The 19,931-nt window shown below is 34.6% G+C and overlaps 1 protein-coding gene across 1 annotated transcript; it reads right to left on the reverse strand.

Annotated features, from left to right (window-relative positions):
• Nucleotides 1-12,905: 12,905 nt before the first annotated feature.
• On the reverse strand, nt 12,906-15,049 carry LOC120082233 (40S ribosomal protein S4-3-like). Its single transcript, XM_039037509.1, has 5 exons — nt 14,902-15,049; nt 14,727-14,804; nt 14,472-14,652; nt 13,997-14,094; nt 12,906-13,551 (listed from the first exon to the last, which is right to left on the reverse strand). Exons 1-5 carry the CDS (start codon nt 14,902-14,904, stop codon nt 13,117-13,119), a joined length of 795 nt encoding a protein of 264 aa, XP_038893437.1. The 5' UTR covers nt 14,905-15,049; the 3' UTR covers nt 12,906-13,116.
• Nucleotides 15,050-19,931: the final 4,882 nt, after the last annotated feature.

Here is a 19,931-nt window from a genome sequence, read left to right on the forward strand (position 1 = left end):
ATTCACTCCTACCCGATTAGGGTTAGTAGAGAGGTTGTTCCCTTTAAGTGCTGATTCTGGGTCTTGAACAAGAGGCCTTACCCTCTCATTGGCCTAAGAGGGATTCGATTTGTTGATCGAATCACAAATCAATTGTTCATTAGGGAATCAGTTGAACTTGAGAAACTAGAGGTAATTTCAGGGATAAAATAGAGATTTGACCTAGCCGTTATTACGAACGACCTGTGAAGGATTAACTTAATAATCATGGTTATATCGAGTGGACATAATGTATCTACAGTGAGGGGAGTTCAGCTATGAGTTTTAGTGGAATCACCCATTAGTTAATGAATGGGGGTTAGTTCGGTCTAATGAGTTTAGCCGATAAATCTCGGATCGTTGGAGCTCATGATCTATAGGTCTGCAAGGTCCCCCTACTAGTTCATAAATGGATTAACTCTAGAATAGTGTGATAAGTTAATTTGAAATATTCAAATTAGAATTAAACGGAAGTTTAAATATTTGAAGATGGAATTGTGTAAAGTTAATTTCATATTTGATATTAAATTAATTAGAATTATTTAAATTATTTAAATAATTATTTATTAATTTTATAAAGAAAATTAATTTATGAAATTAATTTTGTAAAATTAATAATATTTTTAATTTTATTAAATAAACTGATTTATGAAATCAATATTTAAAAAACTTGAAAAAGAAGAAAAAACACAAAAATGGAAAATAAGCATTTTCCATTATTTCTTCAAGTAGCTCAATAACAACCCACCATCTTCAAGCTTCATTTACTCCAAGCATGAGCTACGTCTCATGCAGCTAATCTCTTTGCATGATCGTTTGCAATATATTAATGAGATTGGAGTGTCTTTTAGGAAATGCAACCGAAAGAATTTCTTTGAAAAATTCGGGCGAAGAAGTTGTTCTTCTGTTGGGTTGCTGCTGTGAGTTTGTCTCCAAATTCCCTAAATTTAGGCTTATTTTGAGTCCCACTACTCAACTTAGAGCAAGAGGATAGTAGGAAAGATATTGGGGTGGTCTACAACAAGATTCAGAGGAGATTTGCAGTTGGATTCAAGTTTTGAGGAAGTTCTACAAAGGTATGTCATGAAACCCATTTATTTATGTTGAAGCATGCTTTCATTTCTGCCAAAATTAATGAATTAGAGTGCTTATGGATCCTGGTCATTTTCGCTGCACAATGGTACATTCCAACATGAAGCTCCATCACGAACGACTCAAACAAAAACAACAACTTGAATACATACTTGATAACAAGTTAATTATGCCCAAAAATGCAGAAGCCCTTACAAATTAAATTTTGAAATGTAAAAGAAAGCTTAAACAGAAGCAATTATCCCGTAAACATCCATCAATCAACATCCACAAATAAATCTAACACTTAAACGCATTGAAGAAAACTTAAAACCCACAAAGATTGCAAATATAATTCAATACATCAATGGAATTTGGAATATCAGAACAACCCGACTCTAATTTGAAGGAACTCTAAATCTAAAGAACCAGTGAGCGGAAGTAGATCATTTCAAACTCCATTGTGAAAGAACATAAACATTTACAATCAAACTGAACAGTTATGCATCAAAGAATAAATTACAACATGCTTCAAGATAAAATACAAGGGTTTGAATAGAATACCTTTGAAGAACCCTTTCTTCTAGTATTTCCTCAATCAAACTGGAATGCGTTGAATCAGCACGAATGCAACGAGCAATTCATCAAACAGCACGAACTAGAAAAATACTCGATCCTCGACCCTCGAAGAGAACTCGACACCACCATGAGGCTACCTTGGTATTCTCGGTGTGAGAATCCAGGAGTTGTGGGCTCTGTATTGAATTTTGGGTAAAAGAGAAGGGAGGAGAACTAACGATCGAGTAGTGACAGACAGAGTAAACCTATCGTATAAGACTTGAGTTACTCGATCGTTTAGTAACGAGTAACTATTGTATAATTAAACTCGACACTCTTATTGTTTACTCTTTCAGCAAGTAATCTGATTAACTTGCTTCGCGTATCATAGAATGAAAAAATGAAAACCAATTTCATCTTCATCCATCAGTTGCCATAAACCGTTGCATAACCAACCACTAAGTCGGTTATTGGAGAAAAACTAAAATCAATTATCTCATAATTAATTTTTATAAATAAATATAATAACTAATTTATCATATTATATTTATAACTTATCGTTTTAATATCACATCATATCGTAAACATATAAACCATAGTTCTCTTTTTCTCCTTTATAGAATTTAATATAAATCATATTTATATTAATTCCTTCCAATTAATGTATCTAATACATCAAATCAATTATATCATATATAATTGAATTAATTGATTATATCATATATAATCAAATTCCCTCTTGTTAATTTGAACACTTCAAACTAACCCAAAAACTGATTCTCAACATGAATCCATTGAGCTACCAAAGGGACCTTATGGACCTGTAGCTTGAAGCTCCACGATATCCACCATCTGTTAACTACTGGGCACTCCACTAAAGATCGACAGCTGCACTCTTCGCACTACAGATATATTTCTGTGTCCATCGGATATAACCAATCAATAGTACGATGGCTCTTCACAAATCGCTCGTAAGTAAATTTGGGTCAAATTGTCGTTTTTCCCCTATAGTTACATCTAACTCTTTAAGTACCACTGATTCCTCTAATGAACAATATATCATAGTCCTACTATGACTAAACCCTTCTCGAGCCAAGAGAAGGTGCGACGCCACATTGTTCAAGCCCCGAAATCAACCCTTAAGGGAGTAATTTATCTACTTACCCCTGCTTCGGGGAAGGAGTGAATTCCGTCTTGTGTAGCTGAGTTCTCAGCTTTCCAATTAGACGGATCCTCAAAGTGGGAGGTTTGAGTCTGCGATCTGGCCATTCGCACCCATGCAAATTAAAGGATCGCCCTCATAGACAGGAGTTCACAACTCACTCAGGATTAAGTTCATGTTACCTATGGTCATCCTAGTGAAATGAAAGTCTCTGTCATGAACGACATTATATAACGAGACTAAACATTTTGTGTTTCAGTCTTATACAAACTCTTTTATATAGAGAATCCCTGCTTGCATGTCTAATATACGAATGATCAAGATCAGACCATTTGTAGCATTTTACAACATTTGTAACACCTACAAAGCGGGTCACACTCATAGTGTCACAAGGATAAGGTTTCCCTCTTTTATCCATATACTACAGACCATTTAGGTTATCACTTAAAGAACGATCCACTTGTATGTCTCCATATACATGCTTAAGTTACAACTGTTGGGATTGGTGTTCTAATTCTCTCGGAGTCTCGTTGTTTTGTAAAGATACACATTGTTTAATGAATAAAATAAGTGTTATTTAATTCTAGCATTTACTCATATCCAATAAACAAAACTCCTTGGTTATCTTATGTGAACTTAAGCATGTATATGTGATATACAAGTGGATCATGCCTTAAGTGATAACCTAAATAAATCTGTAGTATAAAGGTTAAGATGAGATACCTGATACTGGTGACACTACGGATACGGCCTTCTTTGTAGAGGTTTGCAAGTATTGTAAACTACTGCAAATGGTAGATCCTAACCATTCCTGTGGAGACATGCGAGCAGGGGTGTCCTATACAAAGAGTATGTATAAGACCTGGACCATGAGATGACTAGACTCTATATATAACGTCGTTGATACTAGAAACTTACATCTCACCTAAACGACCATAGGGGACACGACCTCAATTTTGAGTATTTTGGAAACTCCTGCCTTTGAGGGTGATCCTTTGATTAGTATGGGTGAGAGTGGCCAAGCCAGATTGTCAACTCAACATGTCTACCTTTTTGGGAACTTGTCTGATCTGAGAGCTGGGAACTTAATCCACAAGATGGAATTCACTCCTTTCCCGAAGCAGGAATAAGTAGAGAGATTGCTTCCTCGAGGGCTGATTCCGAAGCTTGAACATAGTGGCCACAACTTTTCTTTGGAAGAGAAGACTCAGTCATAGTAGGACTATGACTTATGTTCATTAGAGGGATCAGTGATACTTAAGCAGATAAATGTAACTACAGGGGCATAACGGTTATTGGCCCAGAGATCTGTGAAAGGTTGTCGCACTGTTGATTGGTTAAGATGGACACATAATATATCTATGGTAAAGAGAGTTCAGCTGTCTATCTTTAGTGGAGTGCCTGAAGTTAACGGATGGTGGATTCCATGACTAAAGAGTTTAGTCATTTATTCACATACCGTTGAAACTTCAAGCTACAGGTCCATAAGGTCCCCTTGGTAGCTCAATGGATTCAAGTTGAGAATCAGTTCTTGGTGTTGATTTGAAATGTTCAAATTGACAAGAGGTATTTTGATTATATATGATATAATCGGCATGATGTATGAGATACATCTAGTGGAGGATTGATGTAAATGAGATTTACATTAAGTACCATGGAATAGAAAAAGAACTATGGTTTATATGTTTCATGAGATGAAATATTAAAACTATAGGTTATAAATAAAATATGATAAGTTGGTTACCATTTATATTTATAATAATATTAATTATTGGATAATTAATTCTTTTTCTTTAATAACCAATTGAGTGGGTGGTTATTGGATTTTCATAGTAATCGTGAGATAAAAGGAAAATGGTTTTCCTAATTTTAGCAAGATTTATAAACTGTTGAAAAGTTTTTCATAAAAAGTTTTCTGAGATTTCTCTCGACAAAAAGGATCTCATGGTAGTCTTCAAGTAAATATAGATTTACTAAATGATAGCTTGGGCTAACTAAACGATCGTGCAATGGCGAGCTAAATGATCGTACAGTATTTACCAAACGATCGCATAACTTTTGCTAGATGATCGCTTGCCCAAAGTAAACGATCGTGTAGTGTTTGTAGGCGACAGACCGAGCTAAACAATCACATAGCTTTTGCTAGACGATTTCATAGCTTTAGCTAAACATTGGGCAACAATCTATACGATAGGTCTCCGCCATCTCCCACTTGCCCAGTCGTGTACACGATCAGTGATTCCTTTTTTGTCTGGCTTATACTAAGTCCGAACAGAGCCCACCCTATGGATTCTCACACCGAGAATACCAAGGTAGCCTTATTGGTGGTGTCATACTCAACTCTACACCGTCGAGGTGCTGTGGAGGCCATTCATGTTGTTGTTGAGGAGTTTGTGGCCGAGGCGATCGTTGAGGACGAGCGCGAAGTGTTCGCGCTGTGTTGTGATCGTGTAGATCGAGTGTTTGAGGTTACTGTTAATACTCAACTCGACACCATCAAGTTGCTGTGGAGGTCGTTTGTGCTGTTGCTGAGGAGTTCGTGGCCGAAATGATCATTGAGGACGAGCACAAAGTGTTCGTGCTGTGTTGCGGTCGTGTAGATTGAGCGTTCGAGGTTGCTATTGTTCGGGCGGTCGTGCGCAAAGAAGCGTGGAGATGCATCTTCAAATGTTCATAGAGTTTTCTCTTTGTTCATTTGAGTACTCATGCTGTAATTTCTATATTAATTGCATAACCACGTGTTTTGTATTCGACTGTAAATGTAATGTTCATTCATGATTGTGATTTGGAATAATCTTTTCTTCGCTGCTCATGGAAATCTCGAATTCGATTTCCTTCAACAACGATAACCAATGATCTTAGTTTATTGGTTTGTAGTTAATGCAACTAAAATATCTCATATTTCATAGACTGAAGTGAATAAAATATCTCATATTATAAATCACAAAGCGTTTGTTCATACATGTATTTACATACATGTGTTTACAAACTACAGGACCCTACGAGATTTAGGGCACCAACCCCAACAGGGATAACTCCAATCTTCCCCCATTGTCGGATGATTCTGATGGTAGTGGGGGTGCTGGAGATGGTGACATGGAAACTAACTTGGGCTAGGAGAATGCTTGATTTATATTTCTAGCCTGCAAATCTACCTTTTCTTCCATGCTGCAAGTTTATCTTTTATCTTTTTTGGTCAATGTGCATTATATATATATATATATATATATATATATGTGTGTGTGTGTGTGTGTGTGTGTGTTATGCATTGTAAGCCTTCAAGGCTATTTTTCTTCTCTGGTAATGAAATTTATTTTTTTTATTTTTTTGGCTATTTCTTGTGCTCCCCTTAAAAGTGTTTGGGTCGTTTTTATAAAGAATGGAATATGCCTCGGGCCTCAGCTTCAGGCATGACCCTTTTTCTTTTGGGTTTTTTTTTATCCCAATACACATTGCTTTCTAAGGAGAACAAATAAGTTTGGAGCAAAAATTCTAAAAGGGAAAGGATTAAACTCGAACTTGGCCTCATCAAAAATTCTAAAAGGGAAAGGATTAAACTCGAACTTGGCCTCATCCTCAGTCTAAAGTGCCCGAGGAAGGGACAAACCCTTTTTGCCCTTCCTTTCTTTTTCTCGAACTCCGTTATTTTAATGAATTACCAAAATTACACCAAAACGCTCCTTTTATTAATAAAGGAAAAATTTCCAATCTTAAAATTATTTGAAAATGAAAAGAAAAACTATCAAACAAGCATGAAAGAAATTGTGAGCTTTGGGGTTAGCCTCGGCCTCTAAGGTTCAGGTCGACCTCTCTTACTTCCACTGAGTACAACTATTTTGTTGTTTTTAGTTCTTTCAAGGTGGTGTAGTAGTATTTTCTAGCCATTATTTGTTCTTTTTTTACGATTTCTATCCCTTCTGTTGTTGAAAATTTCACGATTTAATGGTATATATTGGGACAGCTTTTAACTCATGCAATGTAGGTCTACCCAAAATTGCATTGTAAGTAGAAACTCTATCTACCACCAGGAAATTTACGAATTTGGTTACCATGCAATTTCCTTCTCCAAACGTCAAAGGAAGTTGACATTTCCCTCTGGATTTACCTTTTCTCCTTCAAACCCTACTAGAAGTAATTGTTGGGGTTTCAAACTTTCTTTTCCTATATTCATGGCTTTGAATGCATTGAGTGATAGTACATCTATTGAGCTCTCTCCAACAATCAAGACTCGATGTACCTTTACGTTTGCTATCGTCAAAGCTACCACCAGGGAATCATTGTGTGGTTGATGTAGCATTTTTGCCTCATCTTTAGTGAAGCCTACTGTAGGACTGTTTCCTCTTGTCTGTATTGAGAAAATATTATTTATCTTTGATTATCCCAAGCTTCTCGTGCTTTGGCTATTCTTTTCCGCTTTGTTTCCCATCCAATTGGTTCATCAAATTTTGTTTTGATTTCCCTAGATGTTTATGGATCATTTTCATTCTGACTCTGTTCGTTGTGATCTTTCCTTTGTCTTGTTCTCTGAGATGTTTTTCCTAAAAATTCTTTTAAATACCCATTGCGTATTAATTCCTCAATCTCATCATTTAATTAGTAGCACATGGTCCTCATGGAAAAGGCAGTACTTCCCTTTGTCTCTTCTAGGGGAAGTGACTATTCGGCTCGGTCTGGGGGCAAAACTAGAACTAAACCACCCAAATAATAAAGAGAAGAAAGAAAACTGAGTCGAGTCAGTTTTCAAGTGAAAATCGCACCGATCGAACCGTCAAACTGGTCAATTCGTGTGGGTCAACGTCAGTTAGCCACGTAGGTCACAAACGAGTCGGTTGACCCACGTGTGCGCATTCACGTTTTAGCGTTTGTTTTTTTTCCTGTGAGTTCCCTTCTTCCTGACTTTCTGTTGTGTTGACATGTTGGTTGTTATACTAATTACCTAATACTATACTATTATTTATATGTAAATAAAAATAAAACTATATATTATTTTATTGATAGTTATTTTTACAATTTATGTTCTTTACATTCCAATATCCTTTTCCATTTCCCAATTATTTCTTAATAATTAATAAATTTCTTTCTTTGGGGAGAATTCATCCATTGTTTTCTCTTCTTTGGTTAAGAATAATAGAATATTTTATCAATTGATTCAATTATTTAACTATTTAATTAAAAAAAACCCTTAAATTAAAAGAAAATTAACATCTAACTATCCTTTTCATCATATGAAATAAAAATATTCATGAAATATAAAAAAAATGTTGAATAATTAAGTAAGTAATTGAATTCTAAAGATGAGAGTTCGATAATTTTAATGAATGATTGAAAAACAAATTAAATTAAATAAAAAATAGTAAGTCTTCGTTCTTCCGGACTCTTCAGTCTTCAATGTAAGTTCAATTCTTTAATCCTTAGTCTTTGACTCTTCATTTAGGAGCTTCTTGACTTTCTTTAAGCTCATAGCATAATTTAAAATCTACAATATAACAATAATTGTCGGAATAACAGTAATAATATTAATAATAATTAAAGATTTTTAATGTAATTTCAGTTTCAAACCTTCTTCCATGACGGAAACTTTCTCCAAACATGATTGAAGATCGACATGATAGCATTAAAAGATTAAATACTTTTTTAAAAAAGAATTAATATAGGAATAAATAAGATTAGAATTATATATTTTGTTTTATTTTATTTTTGAAATTTTAGAGGAAATCTTATATTTCAGAATTAGAAAATATAAATTATGGTGCACCAACACCGAACCGCCACTATTCAGGTTCCAACCAAGTTAACTCGTCACCGACATACACCACCGATTCGATAACCGAACTGCCAGCGATTTCGACCGTTTTGGATAGCTTCATCGGCTCCTGCTTGCACCCCTAATCGAGTTACAGTCTTAGTAACCTACCACTGACAATTTCGACGGTTTGCACGGGTTGAGTGGTTCCACCGATTATTGCTTGCACCCCTAGTCTCTCCTTTCGAGTTTTGTTTTTGCTGGAGACTTGAGTGACTCCGTGTGTCAGTGTCAAATTTACTTTCGTACAATTTGATGCTTGGGACCTTGAATTTTGGTGGTAGTGCTTCTTTCATTATCTCATTAGAAAAAAGCAGGTCAACCTGCTCGATCAAGGCCTCGAGATCGACTGCGTCTGTTTCCTTCGTTTTTTGGATGTCCTCTTGAATGTTTCCTTTCTCCTTCTGAATTTTATAAAGTTCTTCCCTCCATGGGTGTGCCTCGGCCTTAACCTCGACCTCATCCCTTGTGCGTTTTTTCTCTATAGTTATTTCCCGTAGGTCAATCCCTAGGGCCATACGACTTTTCGTTCTACTGCCTTCCACCTCGGCCATGGATCTTCTCGTCTCGACCTCATCTCATAGAGGACAAGGACTTATTTCGCCTATACATCTCCTTGATACGCTTCCGCCATTTCCTACGTTGCTTCTATCCCCAATCCGCAACTTTTTTTAGTATTCCTTTAGAAGGTTTTTCCCTTCTTCCTACGAATAATCTTGCTTCTTGCTAGAGTCGACGTCCAAAATTTCAGAATCTGTCCCAAATTACTGTCCATGTCGTTAATCTTCTTTTCCAGAGCCACAATCTTCTCCTCTTCCTCTACCTTCGGTGGCTGAGGTCGAGGCGGGCTTCGAATGGACTGATTATTTCTGATCGTCTGACAGTTCTTCGGGGATACCTTTTTTTGGTCAGAATCACTGTTCTCTTGTCGACTCATTCTTCCCTTGTTTCATCAATGTATTAAATTTTTTTTTTTAGATAACACATGTTCCTTACAAACAATGCCAACGGTTGATGGCAAAATCTGGCCAAATAAACTCACTTAACTTTCACTCATGAGTTGATGCCCTAAATTCCATGGTCTTATAGTTTGTAAGCTTTATTTGTACAAATAGATTATTTATTTAATAAAATAAGTGTTATTTTATTTGACATTTAGTTGTATTAATCGAAAATCAATAAACTAAGATCCAAGGTTATTCGATGTAGTGTATATGGTGACATACATGTGGATCATATTTAAATAACAACCTGAACGGTCTGTAGTAAATGGATAAGGCTGGGTATCTTATCTTGGTGACACTACGTATATGGCTTGCTTTGTGATAGTTACAATTTTTATAAAGTGATACAAATAATCTGATCCTAAACATTCATGTGAAGACATGTGAGCGGGATATCCTATACAAAGAGTTTGTATAAACCGGACCACGAAATGATTAGTCTCTCTTTATAACGTCGTTACTAGAAGAGTTTTACATTTCACCTGAATGACCATAGGTGACTTGACCTTAATCCTGAATTAGTTGTGAACTCCCTACCTATGAGGGCGGTCCTTTGATCTGTATGGGTGGTCAAATTCGCCATTTTGGGGCTTCATCTGATTGGATAGCTTGAATAAATTTACACAAGAAGGAATCACTACTTGCCGTTGTTAGGGAAAGTAGATAAATTGTTCCTTAAGAGCTAATTCCGAGTATTAAATAATGAGGCATCTTACCCTCTCTTGGCCCGAAAGGGGTTCAGTTATAGTTGGACTATAACGAATTGTTCATTAGAGGGATTAGTGGTACTTAAGGAGTTATATGTAACACCAGGGGTAAAACGGTAATTCTTGCCCAAGTGTACTTACGATTAATTTGTGAATGGTCAATGCATTGTTGATTGGTTATATCCAATATGCATATAAATATATCTACAGTGCGAAGAGTGTAGTTATTAGTCATTAATGGAATAACCGACAGTTAATGAATGGAGATTAATTTAATTAATTAATCTCATATCATTAGAGCTTCAATTTGTAGGTCTATAAGGTCCCTTTGTTAACTAGGATTAATGAGAACCACATTAATTTTGGATTTATTTGAATTGTTCAAATTAATTAAAGGAAATTAATCGTATGAGATATAATTAATATAATGTATGTTGATACATTATAATATAAAGTTTAATGTGAGAAATAAATATTACAATTAATATAATGTATGTTGATATATTATAATATAAAGTTTAATGAGAGAAATAAATATTTGAATATGATTCAAATACTAATTATATGAATATGATTCATATATAAACTATAGGTTAAAATTAATATGAATATGATTCATATTGATACTGTAGTTTTTGTGAGAGAATATAAATTATAGGTTATACTAAATGGGATATAATATGTGGTTGCATTTAATTATATTAATATATTACAATTAAATTAAATTTGAATTTTTGAAATCCAAATTAATAACTCCCATGGAGTTATTTTTTCACAATGTGGGAGTTATCTCTCATATGTGTGTAGATAAGTTGAAAGAGGAGGATAGATTCATTACGTGAAAATTTCTGCAAGAACTTCATCTCCTTTCTCTGCTAAAACTCTCTCAAGAAGATCTCTCTTTCCCTTTCACCAAAATTAACAAGGATATCTACCAAACTTTCCTTGATTCTCACCTTGAGAATAAGAAGGTAAAACTTGTGGTGGTGTCCAAAGAATTTTGCTATATTCCAGATCTTGTTGTGTTGTTGAGTTTGTGAGAAGCGGAGGTGATCCGTTTGTAGTCTCACCGGAGAGGAAACGTGAAGAAAGGTTCTCCAAAGGTTAGTATACTGTCTTCCTTTTTTTTTCTTTTTTTTTTTTTTGTTATATTCTATAGAAAGTATCCTTAGATTTATGTACATTTATCCATGGTATCATCTCCTCTGTTTTCTTAAGTTCTGTAAAAAAAAAAACGAAAAACTAAGACACGAATGCATTTGTACACTTCCACTGCGGGAATTCCAATTCCTTCACCGACAACGGTAAATTCATAACTTGGAGAAGAGGTTACCTACAAAACAATAAAAAAAACTAACATACTAGTGTGGTGCTTGCCAACTCCGATGCTTCACTCATTATTTTGCACAAATGTCAGGCCAAGTAATTTTTAGGGAGAAGTCAAGTTTACCTTTTGCTAGATAGTGTTGCTCTTATTTTTAATATAAGGACTCTATTTTCTTTCCCTATTTGAAAAATCGAACGTGATGTTTCACACCAATCCATATTGGCCTCTCTCTTGAGGGGTTTACGCCTTGACCTTGGCCTCTGAAGCCAAGCAGGACTCATGGCCACGTGGGCCTTGTAGACCTTCGTTGGTATCAAGCCGAGGCCGAAGAAGGCCAACCGGGCCTCCATAGGCACGTTTCCTGCCAGGTTCGTTTTTGGGATTAGATAACTCTCTCAATTTAGCTATAATAATTTTTCTCTTTCTTTCAATTTTTTTCATTGTCAATTTGAAATTTTTCTACGGTTGATCGAAAACTCATGTCGTTCTTTCACAAATTTGAATAGGAAAATTGAAAGAGCAATTGTATATTATGTTTGTTTAACGTGGTCGTATGTGAATCATTATCACGAACACCCTAAGTTTGTTTTCAACTAATGACTATTACAGTTGGACATTGCATCTAAACCGAAAAATTTCATTCCAAAATCAACATGGGGCAGCAGAATCAGACAACATAATAGAAGAGAAATAATTGATTTTTTGTAAATCAATAATAAAACAATACAGGAAACATTATCAAATGGGTGTCCAACCAATGACTCAAAAAATTTCATTGTAAATCAGACATCTATTGCTTTTCAACTTAATAGCACAATCCAACTTTCACTTTCAATCCAAATGCTTTCACTGAAATATTAACATTCAGATTTCCCACCCACATCATACATGGTTCCATGATTTGTAGATTCTTCAAGAAGGGAAGATGAGCAATTTCAGAGGGTGGAGGTGAGATAGAAAGGGAGAAAAACTAAAGGGCTAGACCAAAAAAATCACCTAATACAGAAGAATACCTTTTAAAAGAGTAAAAATTTGCCAACTCAACTAACAATCAAATCAACTTAAGGACCATCACAAAATATTTTCCAAACCTCAAGTATTAAAAATATTTAGTTTGAAACTTCAAGGACGACTAAATAGCCACTATCCTCAAAACCTTATAAACTAAAAGTGTATTTTACCCTAATTACTAATATTTCTATCCATGCAAAAATGTTGAGAAATTTGACTATAGATAACAATTAAGGCTATAAGGCAGAGTCACAACACAACTATTAAATCAGCTACCTGTGTTTTTTTAACGACAAAATCAAAGCAACGACCTCACCAATATTTCTGGAAGAAAAAATTTGTCTCAAAAGACAAGCTTGGACATAAATAATAAGATAGCAAAATTCGAGAAAGAAATATGTCTATCAAAAACGATTAGAAAAACTCATGTCTACAATTTAGTATTAACTCAACTCTTAAGCGGTAACTGCTGCTTGGCTTGCAAGCCTCTTCCTGGCTTCTTCGATGATAGATAGTTTGATACCTTTGCCCTTGGGGAGGGACACCCATGGCTTCGTCCCCTTCCCGATTGTAAACACATTGCCCAACCGAGTGGCAAATTCGTGCCCGGTTGCATCCTGAATGTGAATTGTCTCAAAGCTTCCCTTGTGCTTCTCTCTGTTCTTAATTACTCCCACTCGACCTCTGTTTCTTCCACCAGTCACCATCACAACATTTCCTACATCGAACTTAATGAAATCAGCGATTTTGTTTGATTCAAGGTCCAACTTGATGGTGTCGTTTGCCTTGATGAGTGGATCAGGGTAACGGATTGTACGTCCATCATAAGTGTTCAGATAAGGGATTCCCTTCTGCCCAAACTGCACTGAGCGAACCTTACAGAGCTTGAACTGCAAAAGACCATATCAACTGACATTGTAAGGATCACCCTTACTATGTATTGATATTGAAAAGGAAACTTGCCCAAAACAATACAAGTACTCTGATACCAAGAGCATAAAATGAAAAAGATCAGACCCCCTCCCATTATACATTTATACTACTACTCCCTTCTATTGATACTAACAACCTCCCCTTTCTCTCACCCATCCGCACCCTTCAATGCCAAGATTCCTAAAACATACATCATTTCCATGTAACAACTTGTCTCGTCTTATATTGATGGATAATCAATGGCCTAACAGATATTAAGCGAGGGTGGAAAACAGCAGACTTGCAGAAGTCATAGAAAAATTCAGAATGGTTTGAAGATGATATTTTCCTGAGCAGCATACATTCAATCTGATTCTATAAACAGGATTGTTGTAACAAACAATAATAAGTAAAATAGCAAACCTTAGCCTCCTCATCCCTGATTGAGTGAAGACGAAAACGACCTTTTGTGTCGTAAAGAAGCCGGAAACTCTCGTTTGTTTTGGGAATGGACACAACATCTAGAACAAAAAGAGGTGTCAAGCCTATAAAAATATTAAACAGAACGCATACCATACAACAACTAGGAGACAGAGCAGTTTCAAGCAAACAACTTCTATGCAATAACAAGTGACTGTTAGTGTCTTGTTTGCAGCAAATGGTAAGTTCGGTGATACAGTTAGATGCATTCCCCATTTGTATGAGATACAGTAGTTTTGATGGTAAAAGGATGGATTGGAAATTGTTGTTGAGTTCCATTAAGGAAAATGTTGGAAGAAAGCAAAAGTCAAAACACCCCATAATCTTAAAACACAAATTTAGATGATAGAAGAAGAATGTAACAGCCAACAATTATTCAAACAAAACTAATATTGAGTTTGAGATGAGATGAGCATACCCATGAAGCCAGCCGGATAGGTCTTATCAGTCCTGACCTTGGCATCAACTAAAACATGGCGTTGCATCAAAATGGCAATAACCTCACGGTATGTGAGAGCATATTTCAATCGGTTTCGTAATATGAGGATTAATGGGAGACATTCCCTTGATTTATGAGGTCCTGATGAAGGTTTGGGGGCCTACAAATGGGATTCATCATCAAAACGACAGAAATAAAAGTAAACAAAAACAAAGACTAGAAAAATTCACTCACAAATGCACCACCAAGTTTGTCCAGCATCCAATGCTTCGGAGCATTCAGCCTCTTCAAGTGTTTCTTCAAACCTCTCGCCTGTCAAACCCATAGAACACATTAATTTCATCCAAAAACTTATCGATTAAACTATCATCCTGTACATATTTCTGGAATTGAAGACTGGTCTACTTACCATGTTGTTGAAACGGAGTGTTCCACGGAGAAGATGAGGAGATGATCGCCGGCCGCCGCAAGGGGAGAGAGCTAGAGCTTAAGAAGAGAAATGGTTATGGATAAACCCTAGGTGATTGGGGAAAATTTTGGGCTGGGCTTTTCGTGAGAATTAGGTGGACAATTTTGGATTTTTGGACTGAAGATTGGGTTTAAAATAGGAAATTGGCCCTATAGCTAAAACGAAAGTAATGGAAAATAAGGCGTACGTTGGTTGGATTAGGTTGGGTAGCGTCTTTTTTGGCAAAAATCTGGGTTGATTGGGTTGGCAATCCAAAATAACCAAATAAAGTCTCCAATCCAACCCTTAAATTTCGGGTTAGATTAGATTGTCAGTTTATAAATTATTTTTTCTAATTAATTAAAATACGTAAATTTACCTACATCATTAAAATCTCACAAAATTCAAAGGTTAAATAGAAAATATCTATGATATTTATTACAAATTTTAAACGAAGATAAACATCATAACAATTTTTAAAAAAAATTTATTAAAATTATTCTAAAAAGTAGTCAAACTTTAATCAAGAGAAGTATATACATTCATTTTATTATTGTATATATAATTCGGGTTGGGTTGAGTCAACTCGATTTTCTTTTAACAACCCTAGACCCAACTCAACCCAATAAAAATAGAAAAAGTTCAACCCAACCTAATCCAAGAACAAAACTAACCCAACCCAATCTTTATAATTTGAGTTGGGTAGTCCGGATAGTTCGGATTGTTCGATTTTTTTAACACCCCTATGAAAAATAATCAAATTTATACATTTAAACTTTATGATTTGTATCAATTTAATTTATGAACTTTTGTCAAGTATATCAATAAATATCCTTCACTATTTTTTGTTTATAAAAATCCGGAACCAATTGAAACAAATAGAAATCTAACATTTGCTTGTTTCTTCTGTCTACATAATTATGTTTTTGTAATTTATTCATACTAAAAGTAATTTGATTGCTTATTACGAATTAGAGAAATGTGGGCTTCTGATCAAGTTGAATTTGTTTACCTCCGTCCAATTTTATGGAGACAAGAAGAAGAAAATACGAATTTATGAGTTGAAGAGGTTTTTTTTTTTTTTTTTTTTTTTCATATCAAAGAAGCTTGTGTATTTGTGAATTATGATCATTGAGATTGTCCAATGAGATTTTTTTATAGATGACCTAAATTTGGTTGCACTAATGTAAAAAAAATCGGATTCGAAAAACAATGAAAATTTAACATTTTATTTACGTCACAAAGCACCAACTAATGTTAAATTGCTTATTCATGATTAAGGGTCTTACCCATCATGAATTGATGAGACTCTGAACTGCGATTTCAAGAAAAGTCATAAGATTGCAAAATTACATTCGACTAAGTAGTTGGTATTTTCTAATATGAGTAAAATGTTAATTTTTATTGCTTTTAGAATTTTGGTTATTCCACCTTAACACACCTAAATTTAGGTTATCTTTTTAAAAAAAAAATTAAAAAAAAAAACTAATTAATCATGTTTTGTAATGATGGCTAGCATGGAAAAAAATTCTTTTATTTTTTTCATTTTATTTTCTTGCAGTGTGAAAAGGAAGGAATTGAAAGATACCTCACTATTAAGGGAACACCACAACAGAATTGGTCTTGCAGAAAGAATGAACAGAAGGTTGCTAGAACGAGTGAGATGTCTTATTTTTCATGCTAATCTTGACAAGAAATTTTAGGGAGAGGTTGTTGTTACTGCAGCCTATTTGATAAACAGAAGTCCTTCTTCTGTTATTGGTAGCGCCTAAAATGTACTATCCCATTCTTCTTAATTTGGGATTGTTCTCGTACTTCACATGTTTATTCTTTGATTTTAATGGCATTGAGCATAACTTAGATAGATCCGGCTCTTAGCGCCAATTCTAAAACAAAACAAGCTTACGTGGAAGTTTAAAAGGTCAACCCGGGCTTCAAATGAGCAAAAGTAATTAAAATTCCCCTGGAAACGCAGTGGTGCCAACACTCAATGATTTTTCTAGTAGCATCAATTTTGGAGTAGCACGACGGTGTTACGGAATTTGACGGAGACCCGAGGCCTGCATTTCATGGAGTATCATGGCATTATCACGAATTTTCTTTAAATTACCCTAGCTGCCTGCATGTTGGAGGACGATTTTTTAGACAAGTCTCTCACTACTTTTCTCTTCTCTCCTCTATATTCCATCTTTCCCACTCAATTGAGACCTCTCTAGATCGTTATTTGGTGGATTTAAGCATGTATCGAGGCTAAGGTACTATTATCTAGCTCGAAATTTAGGGTTTTATTTCTTGATTTGTGAACTCATGAGATTATGAACTATTTTTGTCTTGCTATTTTATGGATTATTGAATCCTTTCCTCGTTCTTATTCAAATGAAAAAATGTGTTTGAGAATATCTGGCAAATTAGTCAAGCATGTTTAATTATCGTTATAGATCTACATTTAATACCTAATCATTAGGTTCTTAGATCGCCAAGTAGCAAGAGTTAAGTTGGAGTCGTATATTGATTTAGCTTTTCCCAATCGAATAGCATTTATCTATCTAACTTAGGAGAAATTCATATTGAATATTTAATTAGGCTTTTTCTACTTATTTCAACCGTCTTAGTAATTGTCTAAGATCTTAATGCTAATTAGTTCGCAATGTTAGGAGGTTTTTCCTTTAGACACAAGAATTGATTTGATTAGTTGGACATTCTTCTAGCTTTTCTAGAAGTGAATGGCTAAGCTTAAACCAATAAATTGCATAGCACTTGTGTAACAAATCGATGATTGAGCAGCAAACTAAGAATAATCCCAATTTACCCTGAGCTAGGTTTTGTTTCATTGGTAATTTTAATCTAATTAACATCCAATTTGTGTTTATTTGTTGACACTGCATTTCTATTTATTGCAATCAAAACCAATTCATCAAAAAAAACCCCATAATCACCAAACAACAAGTGAATTGAAAGGAAAATTGACTAGTTTTCTATGGATCAACTCGTTACTACCTTAATACTATGAAACTAGAGTAGTCAATGGAACAATTATTTGACCCATTTGAAAGCCTCGACAACTTTCAGCTCGTCAGCTATCAAGATTAAAACTCTAATGGAAATGTGAACAAGCAATCCACCTGATTTGTCCAATTTGAGTGCATTTGAATTTGTAGCTTATGCACATTCCAAATAAGGAAAATTTGATCATTGAGCTGAGAAATCGATCTTCGGGTATCACGGACTTGAAATCTGGAAAGAGGAAATGAGAAGCTATTTATTAGTCATGATGTCATTTTTTATGAATAAAAAATGGCTATGAGTCCTGATGCTCTTGCTAAAACCTCAAAGAGTAAGAAGAAGAAAATATCCTTTGAAATAGAACTAAGATCTTCTCCAAATTAAGAAAGAAGAACCATTTCCGAAGAAAGTATTGATCAAAGTGGAACTTCTAGCATTGAGAGCAATGTAACTCATCAAGACAATGATGATTTGTCAACTCACAATGAGTATTAAGAACAAACTACATCAGAAGCTGAAATCAACCAAGCTATGTCCACTATACAGTTTGAAGATCTACAATCTTATCAATTAATCAGAGATAAATAAAGGAAGGAAATCAAACTGCCTTAAGGGTATGCTTTTGCTAATGTTGCTTATTATGCTCTAATGTTGAAATCAATGAAATTGATTATGAACCCATTTCATATAAGGAAGCTATTAACTCACCTAATAGTGATAAATGGATAGAGGCTATGCAAGAACAAATGGAATCTTTATATAAGAATAATAGATGGACCTTAGTGGATAAACCTACCAATTAGAAATTAGTAGGATGTAAATGGATATATAATTTAAAGCCTAGCATTAATAATAAAGAATCACTAAGATATAAAGCAAGATCAGTTACGAAGGATTTTACCCAAATTTAAAATATTACTAAGATATAAAGCAAGATCAGTTGCAAAGGGTTTTAACCAAACTTAAGGTATTGATTATGAAGAAATATTCTCATCAGTAGTAATGCATACCACAATTAGAATATTGCTCTCTTTAACTGTTGCTTTTGATCTTAAGTCAGAATAACTTGATGTTAAGACAGCTTTCCTCCATATGGATGTTGAAAAAACAATTTACATGAATCAACCGACTGGGTTTGTTGATAGGAAGACAGGAAATAAGGTATGCTTATTAAATAAATAATTCTATGGCCTTAACAATCTCCAAGGTAATGGTATTTGAAGTTTGATTCATTTATTGTTTCATGTAGTTTCTCTAGAAGTATGTTAGACCATTATGTCTACTATAAGCATGATGAAAGTTACTCTTTTGTTTTCTTATTGCTTTATGTGAATGATATGTTGATAACAAGTTAAACTAAGAATGAAATAGAGAAATTGAAATTTCAATTGAAAGGAAATTTTGATATGAAAAAGTTGGGTCAAGCTAAGAGGATTATAGGAATTGATATAAAAAAAAAAAAAAAAAAAAAAAAAAAAAAAGATAGATCAAAAGGATAATTGTTTCTATCTCAAGAATCCTACTCTTCTAAGATGTTTGTTAAGTTTAACATGGCTCAATATAGAGGAGTTACAACTTCTTTAGCTAAACACTTCAAACTATTTGAAGCACGGTCACCTAATACTAAAGAAGAAAAGTCAGTTATGTCTAAGGTGCCTTACACGATGTTGTTGATAGTTTGATGTATCTCATGGTATGCACTAGACCCCAGTTTACCCCGTGCTTTGATTGTGGTAAGTAGGTTCACGAGTAATCTTGGAAAGATCCATTGGAATGTTTTAAATTGGATCCAGAGGTATGTCAAATCTATTGTTTCTGTTGGACTATTGCATACTCATTTTGATTTCAATCAAAGTCACTTAGAATGATATGTGGATGCTGATTATGTTGCAGATTGTGATAAGAGAAGATCATTGTCTATTAATATTTTCTCTTATTTTGGTAACTTGGTTAGCTGAAAAACATCATTGCAGTCAATTGTAGCACTG

This window comes from Benincasa hispida, chromosome 7, assembly GCF_009727055.1.
Source record: "Benincasa hispida cultivar B227 chromosome 7, ASM972705v1, whole genome shotgun sequence".
Taxonomy (NCBI): domain Eukaryota; kingdom Viridiplantae; phylum Streptophyta; class Magnoliopsida; order Cucurbitales; family Cucurbitaceae; genus Benincasa; species Benincasa hispida.

Coding starts and splice junctions, on each gene's coding strand:
- LOC120082233 (XM_039037509.1), bottom strand. Junction 14,653..14,726: donor ACAAACTTGGTGGTGCATTT/GTGAGTGAATTT, acceptor TCCCATTTGTAG/GCCCCCAAACCTTCATCAGG. Junction 14,095..14,471: donor CTATCCGGCTGGCTTCATGG/GTATGCTCATCT, acceptor TTTTTGTTCTAG/ATGTTGTGTCCATTCCCAAA.